The following is a 17,775-nucleotide window of genomic DNA, read 5'->3' on the forward strand; positions in this document are numbered from 1 at the left end:
TTTCAAAGTTAAGGTGTGCCCATCTGATAAGGGTTTCACTTTGTCAGCAGACTGTGAGGAAAATATTGTTGCTAGTTTCATTTGAGGGATTTTTGTTTACATGTAAAACACTATGAGAGGTATTTGATGACATTGCCGTTTTACAGATTTTAGAATGTTACCTTCCTTTTTAGACTTTCAGTGGAAGCCTTGCCCACTGGACAGTTAGCTAGCAAAGTGAACAAATAGGTTATTTCCATGTTTGGAGCAGACTTATAGTCAATCCATAACAAAGATTTCTACTAAAATTACAGTAGAACAAAAGTCTTAGAGCTGATATAAATCAGCTTTGTTTATTTGTAATTACTAGTGACAAGTGAAGTGTGTTCACATTTTGTAAAACTAAAAACATTGTAAGCTGCATATGACATAACTGTAGCCCTTATCCTTAATGTCTCTCCACTAAAATAGTAAAAAACCTAGGGTAATAAGAGAATAGACACCTAAAATTAAACTCCTAAATATATTTACATTTATGAGTTAAGTAGAATGGCTGTCAAAAGTGTAGTATACTCTGAAGTTTCCATAGGAAAGTAGGACCTCAAATCTTGCCCTACTGTCTTTGGCATAATGATCTTTCTTTCTATCCACTTTTTTGAATGCAGTCTAAGTATGATTAGTTAAAGCTGTGGTTACCACGACAGTGTAAGAAAACTGTGTAGCTGACTGTGAATGCAACGGGAATTAAGACTTTGCCTTCTAGTTGGCCACTTGAAAGTATTTTAAATGTCAACATAGGAAGCCTTCTTCATTGTAAGTGGACAAGATAATTGAGCTTTTAGCTAGAGAAAAGATGACCATGGGAGTAAGAAAAGGGAAACTGCCATGGCCATACTTGAATGTATTGAAATTGGACAAGTTGGAAGAAAAGTAGAAGCAAATAGCTGAACTTGTATTTAGTATCTATATAAAACCAGTATACTTATGCATTGGTTGCTGTATTGGGTTTTAGAAGAGCTTGTGTACCTGTCGTTTTTTGTCTCAACCTTAGATAACTCTGTGCTATAAATAGATTTGCGTTACTATTCATTAGCAAGAAATCACTGTCTGAAAAACATTCTAGTCACTATTTCTAGCAGTATATCCCATTCTGATATCATTACAGTTGTCCACATCACAATGAAAGTTTGACTTCTGTTTAATTGGGATTACAGGCTTGTTGGAATTAGTTTTATATTATACTATTTATCTCTTGATCTCATGTCACAACTCAAAAGGACTCTTTCTTCCATAGGACACCCTTAAAATGTGCCGTTAAATCTCTGTGCATACTGTGTGCTACTGTACATATTCATTTAAGAACTATAGAACAGATGAGGGGAGAAAGTCATTAGTGAAAGTATACATGCTAGTAAGCATCCAACATGATTTTTAGTGCCAGTCTGGAACAACTGAGACTTTCTCCTGCCTCTTCTATCCCAGTCAAGATGTATGGTCTTCTACTAGGCAGTAGCAGTCAATGTTTTTAATCAGAGGCAAAGAGCAACTTCATTGTTTCAGATTTTTTTCCCCTCTTCCTCTTTGGTCTCATATAAAGTCCATGATTTTAATTTTCTCCTGATATGTCCAATAAACAGTGAAACCTTTCCTCCATTTCCTCCTCTTTCTCTAACTTGGGAAGTTGCTTCCTTGGTAACTCTTGCAGTGTTGTATCAGAGGCCTCAAAAAATGCTGGCTGCTCTAACAGAATTTAGATAGTTAAAAAAATGTTTGCAGTTAGCACTGACCAATTGTAAACCTGTCCTGTGCCGACCCCGGAGTTTGATCCCATTCAATTCCTTTGGCTTTGTTTATAGAGTTAAGTAGATTTAGAAAGCAAGCATCTATTCATGACCCAACCTGATCTAGCTTCTATGAGATCATGTGAAATGCCTGGAGCAAAGTGAACAATAAATATAACTCAGCAAGACCGACATTCGTTCTTTTGCAGATGAAGCGAGTGGCCTATTTTCGTACTAGTGTAGGAGACAACCTAGCAAACAGAAATCTGAGAGGAAGAGCTCACATTTTCTGGCATATGAGGTGTAAGGAGTAAGCATTCACAAGAGATGCTAAGTCAGTTGGTTGTCACAGGTAAGTTAGAAAGTCAGCTGATGTATACTTCAGGGCAGTAGGGTAAGAATGGTTAACTCTATAGTAGGTCTGTCTTCTGGCATCACTTCTGTTGTAATATCTCCCTAGTAGATCTTGTGGGTTAACTGAGTCCAATTTACAGCACAGTGTAAATATAGTTAAGATTCACTAACTGGGAAACTGTGCAAATTCTGTTTGGTTTGGGGAGTAAGAGGCATTTATTAAATAACACTTTTTTGCATGTCAGTATGCGATGGCAGTCTGTCATTCACATGGAATATCCAGCACTTGTATTTGAATTTTCAAGCTGCACACTCAGGAAATGAAAATGTAAAATCCATCTACTTGATCTCAAATACATGTGCTTAGTTGAATCCACTGTCAAAGATGTATGCACACTAGCATCTGACGAAACCCAGATCTCTCCCACTATTTGCCTCATACTTGTTGATAATTTTTCACAGTGTATTAGCTATGATACAGTTTTAAAATAGAAGATTCCTGAGACCAGTTATACATGAGACCCCCCTAAATCTATATCTGAAGCAGACCACACTTTTTTTTATAACTGGGCAGAGCAGTAGGCAGTTCTCTGGCTCTAGAAGTTAGGATTTGTACTGGTAGGGAATGGAGCCTCCTTACTGGAATGTGGAATAGGAACAGGATCACTCCATTCTCCTCACTGTAAGGTCTCTTTGAGGCTGTTCTTCATATACAATGTCCAGCTGCAGCATCTGTAAATTAGCATTTCTCATATTAGACATATTTCCAAATTTTTCAAAAGTTTTGATCTTGTTAAATTATTCCTTCTTTTGTTCTTGAGCATCTTTCTTTCCTCAATACTTTTGGTTCCCCTGTCCCACCACACTAAAAATAGTGTTTTTCTCAGTTGCTGCAGATTGGCAAGCTTTTCCACATCAGGCAAGACAAAACTCTACAAAATCATTCTTTTTCATGTATTTGAATCAACCAAAAATTGCCAACCAGTGACTTATTTCACTAAAATGAATCAGAGCAAAAGTTAATTTTATTCTATTAGCTAATCTGATGTAATTATTTGTGGTCTAAAATGCTCTATTTGCAGCTTTGCTTTCAAGCATTAACAGTGTTTCTTAGAGTTTCAGTGCCAAATTATGTATTGTTCAGTGTTTTAACACAGTAGTGACACCCACTGGCTTAAAGGATACTTTTTCTTTTCTTGGTTCCACAGGGTTAAAACACAAAACAAACTAAACTGTGAAAAATATTTTCAGCATTTCAGTGGGATTTGTTGTGCTTCACTGAAGTATCACTGTGAATACTAAGCACCATCATCAGGTACTATGTTCTTGTAGCATATTGGATCATTGAAAAATATCATGAAAGAGCACAGAATTTTCCAGTAGTTTGCAGCATGATCCAGATGCTGAGAAAAGTCAAGCACTGAGTTACTATTGCATTTAATTTCGCTCAAAATCTGACTATAAAAAAGAAGTTATTTAATACTGAAAAGTCGTTATGCGATCTACTGTTTCTGAACAAACTGAGAATAAAGTACATGCCATATACTAGTCTGACCCTCACTCACTGTTTAACCCACAGTCACAGGAAAAATTGCTCTATTAAGGACAAGAGAGTGGATTTAATGCCAAGTTGTGTGCTTTCTCAGATTTATCTCATCTTGATAGAGTTAATATTTAGAAGGTTTATTTTGGACCCTTGACTTAGAGTGAAAATGGTTTTGGTCCCAGTCCTACACAGTTACAGTGGAGGAGTGGAAACTTTCCAGAATGGACACCCCTACAAGCCCTGGAAGCTGTGGCTTTGCTGTGTGATAGACCCGCTCTTCCAAAAGGGGAGAGGACATGGGTGGAGCTTAGAGTAGCAGCAGGTGCTCCCACCTCACTAAGCAAATTACAAAAGAAAACATCTGTCTGCAAATGCCTTTGTGTGCACTCCTTCCTTGCCCCCAAACTGCTCTACTTTCCACCCTTTCTCTGTCTTGCTCCTGGTAAAATGAGAAGGACTGGTAACAAGCCAGAGTCTAGTGCAGAATGAAAAAGGGCACTATATTATTTGCCTGCAGTCTGATTCTGTGGAGTTGCTGGGCATTTTCATTTTTGTTCATGTGAACAGAAGTAAATGCATTTCACATATCACTGGTACATCCACATAGCCTGTAACATAGGGTACTGTCCTAATTGAAGGCAGTAACTGGACTTCTTTTGACTTTATTGATAATGAGAAGCAAGACAGAATTCACTGTATTAGCATGAACTAGATTTTTGATTTCCAATTAAGACTCCTTTAAAACATTGTGCTTTCAGACAATTACATGCTCAGGGCCCTCTAAAAATCAGTGTCTCAGGCAATGAAAAAAAAGTAATTCCAAATAACCTTGGCCATTGCCTTTTGCAAACAGTATTAAATGCTTTGCTGCATGATTCTCAAGTATTTGCAGTCTTAGTCTTAGGAAGCATACTTAATTAAAAAAAATATAGTCTTGTTTTGTCAAAAGTCAGTTTCTTACTGCAGGTCAAGCCCAGGATATGCTAAAATAACAGACCATAGTCTTGGCATGGGTAGTTCCTGACCTAGACAATTAACAAGGCATTGAAATCCTAAAGGAATTTATTGGCATCAGATGGCAGAGCAGGCATAATATTCTGTTCATTTTAACTGAGCTAATTTGTCGTTTCCACATGAGCATGACTACCTTCATCCTCTTTATTTGTACAGCTGTCCTGAGACTGTAATGCTGTGGTAGTCACATTGGATGGGCACAAATAATAGATGTGATAATAGATGTTATGACATGGTATCAGTTTGGTCTTAACAAAGCTCCCAGTCATTATCAGTCTTTGAGCTGAAAGAAAGAGAGACAATCCACCAGCTTCACATGGCATGCTAAAGTTGTATCAGCTGTCAAACCTATTGTGAATTCTGGATTCAGTGACTCTGTTTTATGACTTCACTGCCTCCTACCGAAGACATAAACTGTGGAGTCAATTAAATTCACAGGGTAGCAACTAATGAAGACATTTTATCAGCCTAAAGGACTACATGTCCTGGAAGTGTTTATTGGTTAATTATGATGGATATTTACCACAGAATTCATACAGTGTCTTAGCTTTTTTTTGAGTACTATAAAAATCACGTTTATTCAACTGTCCAAAGGATATAACATGATTTGAAAATTTTCCCTTTCAACTCATGAATGCAGAGCGTATACACTATGAATTGAAAATATTAAAGTTGCTGCAGAAACTTGTTGTCAACAAAATGCACTGTTAAGACAAAGGCATTGGAGTATTAGTGAGAAACATCGATGCGGTTTTTTTCCTGCTGATAGTTGTTGCATTTTGCATGGTAACGGCTATTTCAGTGTACTAATAAAACGTACTGCTTCCAGCAGAGTGAATGGTTCAAACAGTTGTATTTTACTATATTATTAGTCTCATTCATTTCACTTTTCTTATACTCAAAATTATGCTTTAATTAAAATGGTCATCTGGTCTTTTTTTAATCAAGTATTTAAAGGGTGTAATTAAGAGTACTAAATGAATAAATTTGGTTTTGCAACTGAGAATGCGCAAGGCACTGCCAATAGACAGGCTACAATTGTTCATGCAAACAAATACTCAAACACCCAGAATCCTGGCTGTCCATTCATTGTTAACAAGGATGCAGAATCAGCAGATTTTAAGACTAGTAGCCCTTAATTTGCATAATATTTTACACTGCTCAAATTATGGTATCAAGAAAACTGTAACTGTTGCTGAAGACAACATACTGATTCTGCCCTGGAATTTTTGCCAGTGACTTCACTGGAAGCAGGACCAAGGTTTAAGTGGGAGGGGCCAGTAAAGACAAATGGAACATGAATTGTATGAGGATACTTTTTCAGGTAGTCCTTATTTCTAAGTGTAGGACTTCTTTTCCTAGCTTCTGGACTAAATTCCTGTTCATAGCTTCAGGCCAGTGGTGATCCAGTCCTACCTCCAGTAGAGCATAAGCCTATAGTATGTTCCTGTTCCAAGCATGTAGTAAGTTACCTTCTCATTACTCTGTTTCTTTGCTGGTTTGATTGGATGATGCATACCATACATTTCTTCACTTCATGTCTGACTGTCAAATCACGCTGATTTTACTGACATATTTTAAAAGACAAATAGAGAATAAAAAGAGATTTAGGTCCCTGCTTGCAATTCACAAGATAAGATGTTCTTTGGACAGCTTCAGTCCTTGAAATGTTTACACTGAGAAGCATGCAGTTCAGTTCTATTGCTTCAACATAATTTGACTCCTGAAGCTAACCTATCTGCTTAAAATCACCTTTGATTTCTGTCATTTTTTTTTCCTTCAATCCATTCATAGAAATAAACATATGGCCTGTCATTTCTGTGAATGGAGGTTGTACTGAAATATCCTTTGCTGCCCTCAAGTGGTCTTAGAGCCATATGCTTTTCTCGGGAATGCATAGGGCTCCATTTTGCTCGCTTTTTTTAATAATGTGGTATAATTGATTTGATGAATTCTGAGAAGAAAGCAAAACACTCTTCAGTTGGGAAGCAAAACAAGTTATAGCTAAACAAAGATAATGATGCAGAATGAAAAAGATGAGTAGGAGAAATAGAGACCTGTAAATATGTAGATTTTTTAGGGTGAAAGTGTATACAGCTCATGTGTGAAGTCTGATTAGAAAGCTTGCTTTATTCAGCACTTTGAATCTCTGATTTAATAGTTGTTTAGCAGCACAGAACAAAAACTGCAACAAATCCAAAACAACTCCACACCAATGCTACAGACTGAAAAATCGAGTTGGCATAGGAAGTATTTTTACTTCAGGAGAAGATATATTGCCTTGCAAAAGTTAGTAGAAATCCATGGAGACGGTCTGTATGGCACTGTAGGTACAGATACTCAATTTAGAGCTATATATAGATAAATGGCATTCTGCAACCTCCCAAACCATTGTAACACAATCTGTTAAAATTGATACTTTATGCAAATATGTTGGCTAGTAACTATCATTTTTCTCTGCAGGGAACTTCACAACTTTTAAATAAGGCATTAATATCTGAGAATGATGATGGAAGATATGTGAGCTAGAAATACTTAAGATAATTAGCATATAGTGTGACTTAAAGAAAGAGGAAACTCTCTTGATTTGTTCTGACTGTGTACAAAGTCCCTTTGTGTAAAATGAGCCATCACTTCTCTGGTGGCAAAAATACGATGCTCAGTGGAGTCTTATGCTTGCAGAACGTACTACTTACTTACATTGGTAGAGCCAGGAAGACTTGCAGTTTATCCCAGGCATCTCAGAGAGATGCTGCTGGAAACCTGATGAAGGTGAAAAGAAATTATTGCCTTGAGCAAGTTGTTAAATTTGAGGGTCGTGTTCCTATAGCATCTAATGTATGGAACAGATCTGTAGGCTCTCAACAAACTGTTTTGAAACATGAGTATGTATACATTGTAAGCCTCGTTTTATCCATACAGTCATCTCCGAAATGCTGCCTGCTGCGAGATTTACAGCAGTAGTCATTCACTTCTTTGGACTCTTTTCAGGGTCAGCCTGGTGAGCTGGGAGCTCAAGGTCCGATTGGGTCCTTGGGATCTACAGGACCAGCTGGTCTGCCAGGGGAAAAAGGACGGAGAGGTGAGAATGGGCAGCCTGGGCCAGCTGGAGAAAAAGGTGATAAGGTAGGAAACACCATAGACATAGTATGTAATGTTAAATATTGGCAAGTGAAACAGAACCTGAATGATCAAAAATCATTTGCCAAACTATACTCTTGCTCACACACAATTCTCACTAAAATTAATTACAGCTTTCTTGAAAAAATGTTTTGGGGGATTTTTGCTGTGGATTGCAAAATGAGAAGTGTCAGAAGACATAAAATAAAATGAAACAGACCTCGTCTCTGATTGTTGTATACCATGTCATCCCCCTTAACCTCAAAGAGGGCTGTGGGAGGAACTGGAGGGAGGAGTATGGTGCTTTTAAAAGTGCTGCACACTAAACAGAATTTTATTACCACTTACAGAGTATAAATTGCAGTTCAGCTCCATATCTTTCACAGCTGTACAATCCTTGTGCTTGGCTCTTGGTAATTTATATTAGTTTTAATGGTCTAATTTCACTGATCTCAGTGGATGACTAAAATCACTAATATCAGTATCTAGCACACCTGAAATGTAAGCACTGCAAATAGAAATTGTGCTGCTGGTATTATCAAAACAGGAGCAGGGTTGTGAAATTACGTACAGATTTGTTTTGTAAGTTATAGGCAACATTCCCTTCTCTGTCATTTTGTAATCTTTGGAGTATGAGTGAGTACGAGTTAGACATTCGTCCTGTACTGTACCATCTGTTACATGGGTAGCTATTGGCACTAGCCTCCTGCTAAGCCCATATAACTTTTTTCAGATATTTCTGACAATTACAGCTTTTGATTTATATTTCAAACAAACAAGACTGTTTCTTATTTCTTGCTATATAGTATCACATATTCTTGTTTTTCATTCTTTCTAAGAGTTAATGACCTCAGCAACTTCGTTTTTTTCATGTCGCCTGTCTTTAGGGCCCGACTGGAGTCCCAGGATTTCCTGGTTTAGATGGTGTTCCTGTACGTATTGAATGAATATTGCTTTACAAAAATTACAGTTTCTATAAAGTCATAACAAGTCCTCTAACAGAATAATACACTTGATAAATTTGTTTGGCTTTATACCTATTAATACCATATCACCTACAGAATTACATATTTTGCAAAAATGTAAAATAGCCAGGTTAACTTCAACTGTGTTTATTATTGATAAACTCCACAAAATCCCAATGAGGTAAGTACATAATTTTCATGCAAGAGTTGGGCAGTGAAAGTAGAGGCTAGACCATGTCTGTGTACTATGTGTCAGTGCTAGGATTAAAAACAATTAAGTTTATTTTCTCAGGCTGTATAGCAGGCTGTAGTCTGCTTGCTACATTCTTAACATCTCTGAAAGTATCTCAAATGATGTACTGTTTTCGGTTCAAACATTCTGATTTTTGCTTGTAATCCTTTTGCAGGAAATAAAAGAAACCACTGTATCCAATAATTTTAACCTGAATAGGGACTGAAGAAGGAAAGAGGGTCCTAAATATATCTTTATAAGCATGTGATTATAGATTTTTCTGAATGTCTTCTTCAGCGTGGAAATGGGTCTGGTGAAAGAAAGATACTATCTCTTAGATACAGTATTTTGAAAAATGCTGTTTATTAGAACTGAATTCCTATGCTGTTATTAGTTTCATATGGATCAAAGTTAAAATGTTGCATTTTGAAAGTGAAAACAGAACCAGAAACTGAGTGGGTGTCTTAGCATCTGCTTGTCAGCTGTCCACACTTGACAATGGGATGATTGCCAGAATGTCTGTATAATGTAGAGGTCACAGGCCAAAATTTAGCACTCCCAAGAAATGTGTATTCTTTTTATGAAAAAAGTTAATTAAAAAAGTATCCATGAATTGGGATGAAGAACCTTAAAGACAGGAAGGAGGTAAAATTGCCAAAACATTTCAGCAAACAGCCAGGATACTTTCCTGATGATTGTTCAGAAACCACCACCCCCCCAAAAAAAAAATTTGGGGTCAAAATTACTATTTGTTCCTTAGAAAAAGGTTTAATTCTGTGCAAATAATTTTTCCTCCAATGGAAAGATCATTCCAAGGGAAATCTCACTGTTTCTGTTGCTTGGTGTCTAATTTGCGGTAGAACTAACCCCAATCCGGACATTGGTTAGTTCTTGCCAGGTTAGAAAATCTTCCTCAATTCTTGAATGTATAGTCATAATCTTTGTGATTACTGTGTGCTTGAGTCAAGCTGTGTCCTGTTTTTCCTTGTTTTATCCTATCAATTAAAAAATGCAAGGCTGCTTGAGATGACTTTTGTGTATTTCTTCAGCTTTTCTTTACAGCCACAAGAAAAGTTATAGTTAGAGGGCTAGTCTGCTTTCTCTGAGAAGATAGCAGATTACTTTTTGACTCAAGTGAGAGCTTGGTCTGGCCCTCTTAACCAGTGCTGTCCCTGTTATATTTCCTGTGCAAAGAAAAAGATATAAAATAACTTGCATCATTTGCTATACATGAAAAAATTTCTATTGATCACAATAGAAAACATTTCTAATGCAAAGAGTATGAAGCTAGGACCACTGTGAGATGCCCTCCGTTTCAGATCTGAATATTTGTTTCTGAACTGTTCTGTTAATTTAAAAAGTAATTCCCTATTTATCATGGTGTATCTCTAATAAATATTAAACTGTCTTTCAGGGATTACCAGGAAGTGAAGGACCCAGGGGCAGGCGTGGTTTAGATGGCTGCAATGGTTCAAGAGGAGATCCAGGATTTCCAGGCGAAAATGGTTATATTGGACCAAGAGGTCCTTATGTATGTGAAAGGCATTCCTACTGTCTATGAATACTGTATATGTACATTTCCCACCCAAGCTAACAGCTCTTAAAATGAAAGGAGTTTTAGACTATGGCACTAGCTTTACACTGCACAATGAATTTCCAGGCATTCTTACTAAGGTTAATGGGAGTGAAGGACTTGGTGCCTTAACAGATTAAGTTTAAGCTTAAATGGGAAATAAGTTCCTATATCCTTGAAGTATATATGTCTACCTTGAGAGTTAAATTCTGCTTTTGTTTCCCCAGTACATAACCCCACACCAAAGCTAATACCATTTCATCGAAGTACAACTGAGAAGGAGTAGCTTGAAGCCATTGTAGCATTTATCAATACTTGAAATTTCTAAAAATCCTTAATAGGAGGGACATACCTGAGGGCAATTAGCAATAAGTGGAAGTTTCAACAAGTTTAAGTCCTGTAACACTTGAAGATTTTTAGTGGTTGATCACACAAGTGTATTTGTAGATCTCTTCCAAAATCATACAGCTTCATGTGCCACTTTTTACATATACCTATTCATGACTGCTCTGTGCACACCTAATCTTGCCTAGGTGTTTATCTGTATACATGGAAATAATTTCAGTTAAAATGTTTAAAATTAGCACTTTAATATCATTTACTTTTGCTGTTAAAATGGAAAGCATTTTAAAATTGTTTAAATAGTTGTGTTAGCAGTGCTCTTGCAATGAAGATAAAACACAGATTCATGTCAGTAAGGGATATAAATTACTGTAGCTCCAAAGAAATTTTGCTGAACAGATCTAGTCCCCAGTCTTTGACTTTCCATAGAAGCAAGTTTTAGTTCTGAATGATTAATAGTTGATTGGTTGGTCTAAGAGCATCCCTGAAATTTTCTAATTAAAACAATAAAAACAACTGCAATTTACATGAAAAGTCAAATGTGTTTGGTAGGAGCTAAATAAGATGCTGATATAGCCATAGGGAATCAAAAAATGTTCAGTGGGTGCCAGAGTTGAAAGATGTTATAAAAAATACAGCAATTAGAAAAAAACATACAATTTCAGTCTTGGACCTGTAATAAATGCTATGAAATACACAACCTAGTAAAAAACTTGATAATAACCTCATTTGTTATACCTCTCAAAGTAACCTATTAACCCTCCAAATGGTAAGATGACTTCTGCTCAAACTCTAATTTTACCTGTATTTTTTTATTATGGCTTTCAAAATAGAATTTTGCCTTTTATAATTGGCCAAATGACATAAAGGAAAAATGAGACATAGGACAAATTACAGCATAAATCCTCCCAATTCCAGGAGCATGCTTTTTGACAGGCCTAGAAAAGTATTTACAACCTACAAAGAATGGGAGACAAAATAGGCATGTAGCCTTGAATACGCACACTAAAATTCCAGTGCAAATTAATTTAGCTACCCAGAAAAACCAGACATAGTAACCATATTTGCTCGTGTGCAAGAATGCTTTTCCAACCTCTCTATGCACATTGCCTATTTCTAAATCAATTTGTTGCACCAAGTACCAACTTGACTATATATTACAGCTAACATTTTAATGTTATTCTTATTTATAATGTTGCTCTGTGTAATTTTATTTAACACTGTGTACATACTCATCAGCTTTACTTCTGCTACCTTGTAGAATCTGTATGTTTACCTCACCAATAAATTCAAAAAGAAAGTAGTTTCTGTTTGTAAGCCCTTACTTAAGTCATGTAGAAGGTAACAAACTGAATCTAATAAAGATGTTTTATCATGCAAGAGAGCACATGTAAAGTAACCAAATACCACTTCTGATGTGTTTAATGTGTTCCCTAGCAGCTGCTGTTTGACGTGTAATCTGCACCTAGTCTACTGTAGCTATATGCAGCTGCAGACAGCTGTAACTCTTCCTTTTATTCTACCATTCCAGGGATAAGTACTTTTCCCATTTCATTCTGACTTCAGGATTTGAGCAGCCAGTGTATAATACCAGGAAAACAGTACAATTTTAAAGTGGTTAAATTCCATGAAAAGCAGTATCCCATTTTATTGAAATAAATAGTTAAGTGGTTAAATGATATCCAGTACATTTAGATTTCAAGTGAGAAAACTTCAGAAATACTGTCTTAATATATCTGTTCTTTAGATATGTACATATCATGCATGTAACAGTCATTTGAGCGTTACAATTAAAATTTGCAAAAGCAATCATCTGTTCCTGCTAAGTCAGGTTGAGGTTTCGAGTGTGCTAAGATTGGCAAAGTTTTATAAAGGACTCCACAGCAAGTACCACAGGAACTTAGTTTTTAAAAAAACCAGGGCCTTTAGGCATCAGATTATTTTTTTATAGACTGTGAAACATATTTCCTAATAGATGGAAATGTTGAAGATTACGCATGTAACAGTCCATACTTTCAGCTTTTTAACTGTATGCAGAATCACACTAGATTCTTGTAAATCACAGCATGAACTTCTGGAGAAAGGAAAGTGCTAATACTTAAAGCCACTGACTCACTGAAAGAAAAGGTGGGCATATTGATATACTTTATACTAAGGTAAGATTTGTGAAGATTGTAGAATATTGAAGTACCCAAGAGCTAAGGAGCATCTAACAGAGCAGGAGTCCAGCAGCTGTGAGGAGCTATTTTGCTCAACTGTACAGAAGCCAATTTTACTTTTAAGGGTCCTGTTAGATAAAAGAACTACAAAACGCTCATGCAGTAATAGTGGTTCTAGTGGATTACCTAGGGATGTATGGGCACCAGAAAAGCACAGCCTGAGACATTGTCGTTCAGTCTCCATAGAAATGTTGGATATCAGTGAGTGGATCACATTTAAAAGACTTTTTTTCTTTAAAGGGAAATCCAGGGCAAAAAGGAGAAAAAGGAAATCCAGTGTATGTTTCACATTTTGGAAAAGGACCTCCAGTAAGTATCTGATTGTGAAAAAAAATCATATCTTGTAGGAAAACATGTATGACAAATGTAATTGTTCTCATAACTCCTCACCGTCTAATAAAGCTTTGTGCAAAAAAAGATTAAAAGCAAATATACAACTGGAACAGATAGCTTGTGATCTTAATAGCTATAAAGTTAGAAAATACCAACAACAAAGCTTGTAATGATGCTTCATTTGCTAAATCATTGTCATTACAGGGAGACAGAGGTGATCCTGGACCCCCCGGCATGCCCGTAAGTACAGTGAGGGGGGTTCTCTGCATGCTTTTTGTCTTGAAGATCTTTCAAGTTTTCCTTCTTAGTACAATAAAGAAATATTGGGGTTTCTCCCTGCCTGCCTTAAATAGCAAAATTCCTGAATGAGTCTAACAAACATCGAGTCCTTATAGTCTGCCCCCGCGACCAGTTCATGCTGGCTGAAAAGGAGAAGAAACAGACCATACCCATCTGCGTTAGTTGTTCATTGAGCAGTTGTCGCCCTGGTACTCACAGTTTGCAGAATATTTTCTCTGTTAAATTCAAGATGCATAGAGATGTGACACCTTCTTCAACATTATCTGGCGGATCTCCCAAGAACATGTAGCACACTACCATATTTTGGCCATAAAAACGTGAGAAGAAGAAAGATTTTAATTTTCTTGCTGACTCACACTCTTATATGACTTTGGGTTCCTCTTATGCCCTTCAAAACAGCATTCACTAATGAACTGTATGAAGTCCCCACACTTGCACAATTACTGACAAAGTGTTCTTTCAATCCATTAATAACATATAACTGTCCATTGTCCAGTATCTGTACAGTATTATCCAGAAACTGGTGCTGAGCTGAAACCAGGTTTCAGACATGGTATAAGCTTCAGGCCACAGGTGGAATGCAGTGGCCAGTATACTGAGTCCAAGTGATGCAGGCATTTTGGAGGGACTAGTTTTGTGGAGGAAATGGTAAGCTCTTGGTATTTTCATGAACTGACCTTTTGCCATCTTTTCCAGGGACCTAGAGGGTCAAGAGGTACAACGGGCCCATCTGGATACCCAGGCCAACCAGGCTTGCCTGTAAGATCACCACAGTTATTTTCAGGAGATACATAAATTTTGGTTTACCAATTTTAGAACTTGCCTTAATGTGAATAGAAATAATTTTTGAGGCAGATGATATAAAGAGATGGTTTTGCTTTACGTTACAAGTTTGGAAGTTCAGGAATTGGAGCATATGTTGTTCTTTCCCATGCCTGTGTGAACACGTTTCATCCTGGCAGTCTGTGGTCATGGTGGAATGCTGCTGGTGTGCTCTCCTTATTCCCTTTCCCCAAGGCCACCTTGTGGGAGACAGGAAAGTGGGAAGTCGGAGTTCAGCTCTCCTGAAAGCAGTGACCAGGTGCAGTAAATTGCACTTTGGGATAGGTACATCCCAAGAGGAAATTCTGCCTCTAGGTGCTATTGGCAAGATGAGGTAATTTTCACAGCAAAGCTGCCTCTAAATCAGACATATTAACTTGTCTTTATTCTCTTTTAAAGGGTATTCCAGGTTACCCGGGTTTGCCAGGTGAACAGGTAGGCAATGACTTTTCCTGAAGTTGTTAGTGAAATAATAGAGTAATTTGTACAAATATTTGAAATGTTCCTTATGGTTATTTGTTACCAAGTTTTTCAGAGGAGTTACTTGATTAAATTCTAATGTCAGCATTTTCTGATTATCTTCAAACAGTGTATATTTTTTGTCAATTAGGGAAATCCAGGTATTGGAGTGGATGGACAAAAGGGGGAGCCGGTAAGAAAACACATATTATTAAAGAAAACAAATATTGTTAAACATATTATTGCTGTAGAATTAGAAGTATAATAAGACTCTTGTTGGGTTCCCTGGAACCCATTCATTTGTGGCTGTGTGCTCCCACTAATCATGTTAGAATGGAAGAAGTAATATAAGTTACTGAATCAATTAATTCTGTGCAGAAGCAATTCCTTCAGTGAGCTGCATACAGGAATCAAATGTATTCGGGAGGTTTTGAAAAGCAACAATCAATATGTTAGTTAGCATTTACATAGCAATTACCTTTTGTACAGACACTGCCTAAATAACCACAACAGTATCCTCCAGTAACAGTGGCTGTACCTGATCAGTCACTGAATCTCATCTCTTGCTATGTCCAGCAACAGATGCCAAGGAAAGGGTGTAAGAAGAGGACAAACACATAATAATAGTTTCTCTCCCAGTCTCCACCTATTAGCATACTCAGTACTTATAGAACCAATGTGGAATATTTGATTTTTCTTCTATAAATTTGTCCAGTCACTTCTTAGAATTTGTGCAAGTTTCTAACATGCACAACTTTCCATAGCAAATCAGTAATTTCATCTTTACATTCACAAAGCCTTGTGCTCAAAGGGACTATATGTACACACAAGAGACTTGACAATCCTGTAACAATCTCCACAGCAGACTCGGAGCAGGAGCCTTGACTACAGAGTTCTCGTTCATTTCCTTAGCCATAACGTTATTTTTAATGACTGAGGAGAATAGGAGGGGATTAAGATCGTCAACCTTGCTTATCTGGGAAGACAGTAAAGAGGCTTACAGGTCTCAGTACAAACCTTTATTTATCTACAGGTATTAGTACAAGTACATCTTCAATGAGTACAGAAATATGTAGTGCTGTAGTACAACAGAAAAGGATGCTGAGTCTCACTGAAAGACTGCATGGAACAGAACATCTCTTTGCTGTTCCTTTGGCTTCCACAGGGCGACACTGGACTTCCTGGGCCACCAGGGTCACCACTGTTAGTTGGACCTCCTGGAGCCCAGCTGTTCAAAGGAGAAAAGGTGTTAACTTGTCTTCATATTTAACTGCTCAACTTGGCAAGTACAATCCTGAGATGTAATTTTAGCAAATCATATTTCAGGCATCTCAGGTAAAGTTGGTTATTCTGCTGTTGAATCTCTTTTGTGGCTCTTCACGAACACTTTTATTTTTCAGATCTTTGGTAATTATTCTCTTTGAGATTTGTGCAATGTAATGTTTTGAACTATCAACACTACCCCTTTCCAGGGTGCTCTTTTAATATGAAATTAAGTGTCATTTTGTTGTCTATTTTTAATGCAAGTTCCTGTTACTTACTGTACTTATTCAGTATCTCACCTACTGTAGCCACAGTTTTGTACCTTAAAACATTAGAATGTTTGTTTAAAAAGGAGTTACAAAAATTGCATTACGGAGTCCTATATTGGAGTGTCTACATCCTCAAGTCTGATTTGCTGGAATACACAAAGGAAAAGGTGAATTTGGCATTGTCAGCCCCTGCAGCCTCAACTCAGGGAACCAGGAGATTTCACATATTGGATCTTAGGCTTTGATTATGCAAATGGTTGCTATGTACAGGTGTACAAGGGAGAGGGAAGGGACCAAAACCAAAGCCCTGATTAGCAGGTCCCTGCAAGTGAAAAGATATATCTGTCTCCACAGTCATTATGCTGGTTTGACAGCGTTAACAGAAATAAAAATCAGCACATAATTGTCTGTCTTGTTTTTCTTCTGCCTAGTAAACCTAGAGGAACAGGCCCAGTACTTAAGAAAATACTATTTAACAGTTGTAATTCAGAACAGGACTTTAAAAAAGTTAAACAGCACACAGGCATGTCCTGGCTATTAATATGCACAACAACTTTCCTTGTATATGTAGGGCCAAAAAGGACTACCTGGGGTAACAGGATACAGAGGGCCACGTGGACCCAAAGTAAGTAATGTGATTATTAGGTTTTTTTTTTCATGGTGCTGGCAAAGTACTTCTGTGTTTATTAAGTTAATCTTTTAAAGCACAAGGTGATGGAAGAAATAATGGCATTTGTGCTGTGAAATTTAATCACCACCTAAATCAGTGTGAAAGCAAAAATATTTAAAAACTCTTTGGAAAACCTTTCTGTTTTATATGTACCTGTTAAATGTTGCCTGGTAGCAAAAAGTCAGTGTTGTTTCTAGTTGGGCTGTTGACATAACAGACTGGGACTGCGAAGAAAATAGAAGCACGGATTATTTTTTCTCAGGAAGAGAAATAGAGAAGATCTCTATGTGTTCTTAATGGGGCATGATATATGTTTCCCTAAGTATGCTAGGGAAAGACTTCACATTATGAATATCCTCAAGAGTAGAGAAGGCAGAGCCACCTATTTGGAGAAAGAGTTGCTCTTTCCTATCTATTCTACATTTTCTTTTCTTTCTGTCAGCATGATTAATTTAAACATTGGTGTAAAGTAAAGGGTTCCTGGATGCTGAGCAGAAGCAGCCACAAAAAAGATTCTGGAGTCTTTATTGCTGA

General features: G+C 37.1%; 2 protein-coding genes across 3 annotated transcripts in view; one reads left to right on the plus strand and one right to left on the minus strand.

Moving 5' to 3' along the window:
* The window catches only part of COL4A4 (collagen type IV alpha 4 chain), a 78,257-nt gene that overhangs the window by 13,470 nt on the left and 47,012 nt on the right, over positions 1 to 17,775 (plus strand). For both annotated transcript variants that reach the window (XM_030029277.2, XM_030029278.2), the window contains 10 exons: positions 7,666 to 7,800; positions 8,682 to 8,726; positions 10,406 to 10,522; positions 13,366 to 13,434; positions 13,663 to 13,698; positions 14,455 to 14,517; positions 14,980 to 15,015; positions 15,191 to 15,232; positions 16,205 to 16,285; positions 17,143 to 17,196. In XM_030029277.2, coding sequence (XP_029885137.1) covers positions 7,666 to 7,800; positions 8,682 to 8,726; positions 10,406 to 10,522; positions 13,366 to 13,434; positions 13,663 to 13,698; positions 14,455 to 14,517; positions 14,980 to 15,015; positions 15,191 to 15,232; positions 16,205 to 16,285; positions 17,143 to 17,196 — 678 coding nt within the window. The remainder of the gene's footprint in view (positions 1 to 7,665; positions 7,801 to 8,681; positions 8,727 to 10,405; positions 10,523 to 13,365; positions 13,435 to 13,662; positions 13,699 to 14,454; positions 14,518 to 14,979; positions 15,016 to 15,190; positions 15,233 to 16,204; positions 16,286 to 17,142; positions 17,197 to 17,775) is intronic.
* RHBDD1 (rhomboid domain containing 1) overlaps positions 16,044 to 17,775 on the minus strand; it is a 118,341-nt gene continuing 116,609 nt past the window's right edge. Inside the window, exons 16-17 of the transcript XR_005933490.1 lie at positions 17,395 to 17,465; positions 16,044 to 16,267 (exon numbers count right to left, since the gene is read on the minus strand). The gene's annotated coding sequence lies outside the window, so the exon portion shown is untranslated. The remainder of the gene's footprint in view (positions 16,268 to 17,394; positions 17,466 to 17,775) is intronic.

This window comes from Aquila chrysaetos, chromosome 10 (assembly GCF_900496995.4).
Source record: "Aquila chrysaetos chrysaetos chromosome 10, bAquChr1.4, whole genome shotgun sequence".
Taxonomy (NCBI): Eukaryota; Metazoa; Chordata; class Aves; order Accipitriformes; family Accipitridae; genus Aquila; species Aquila chrysaetos.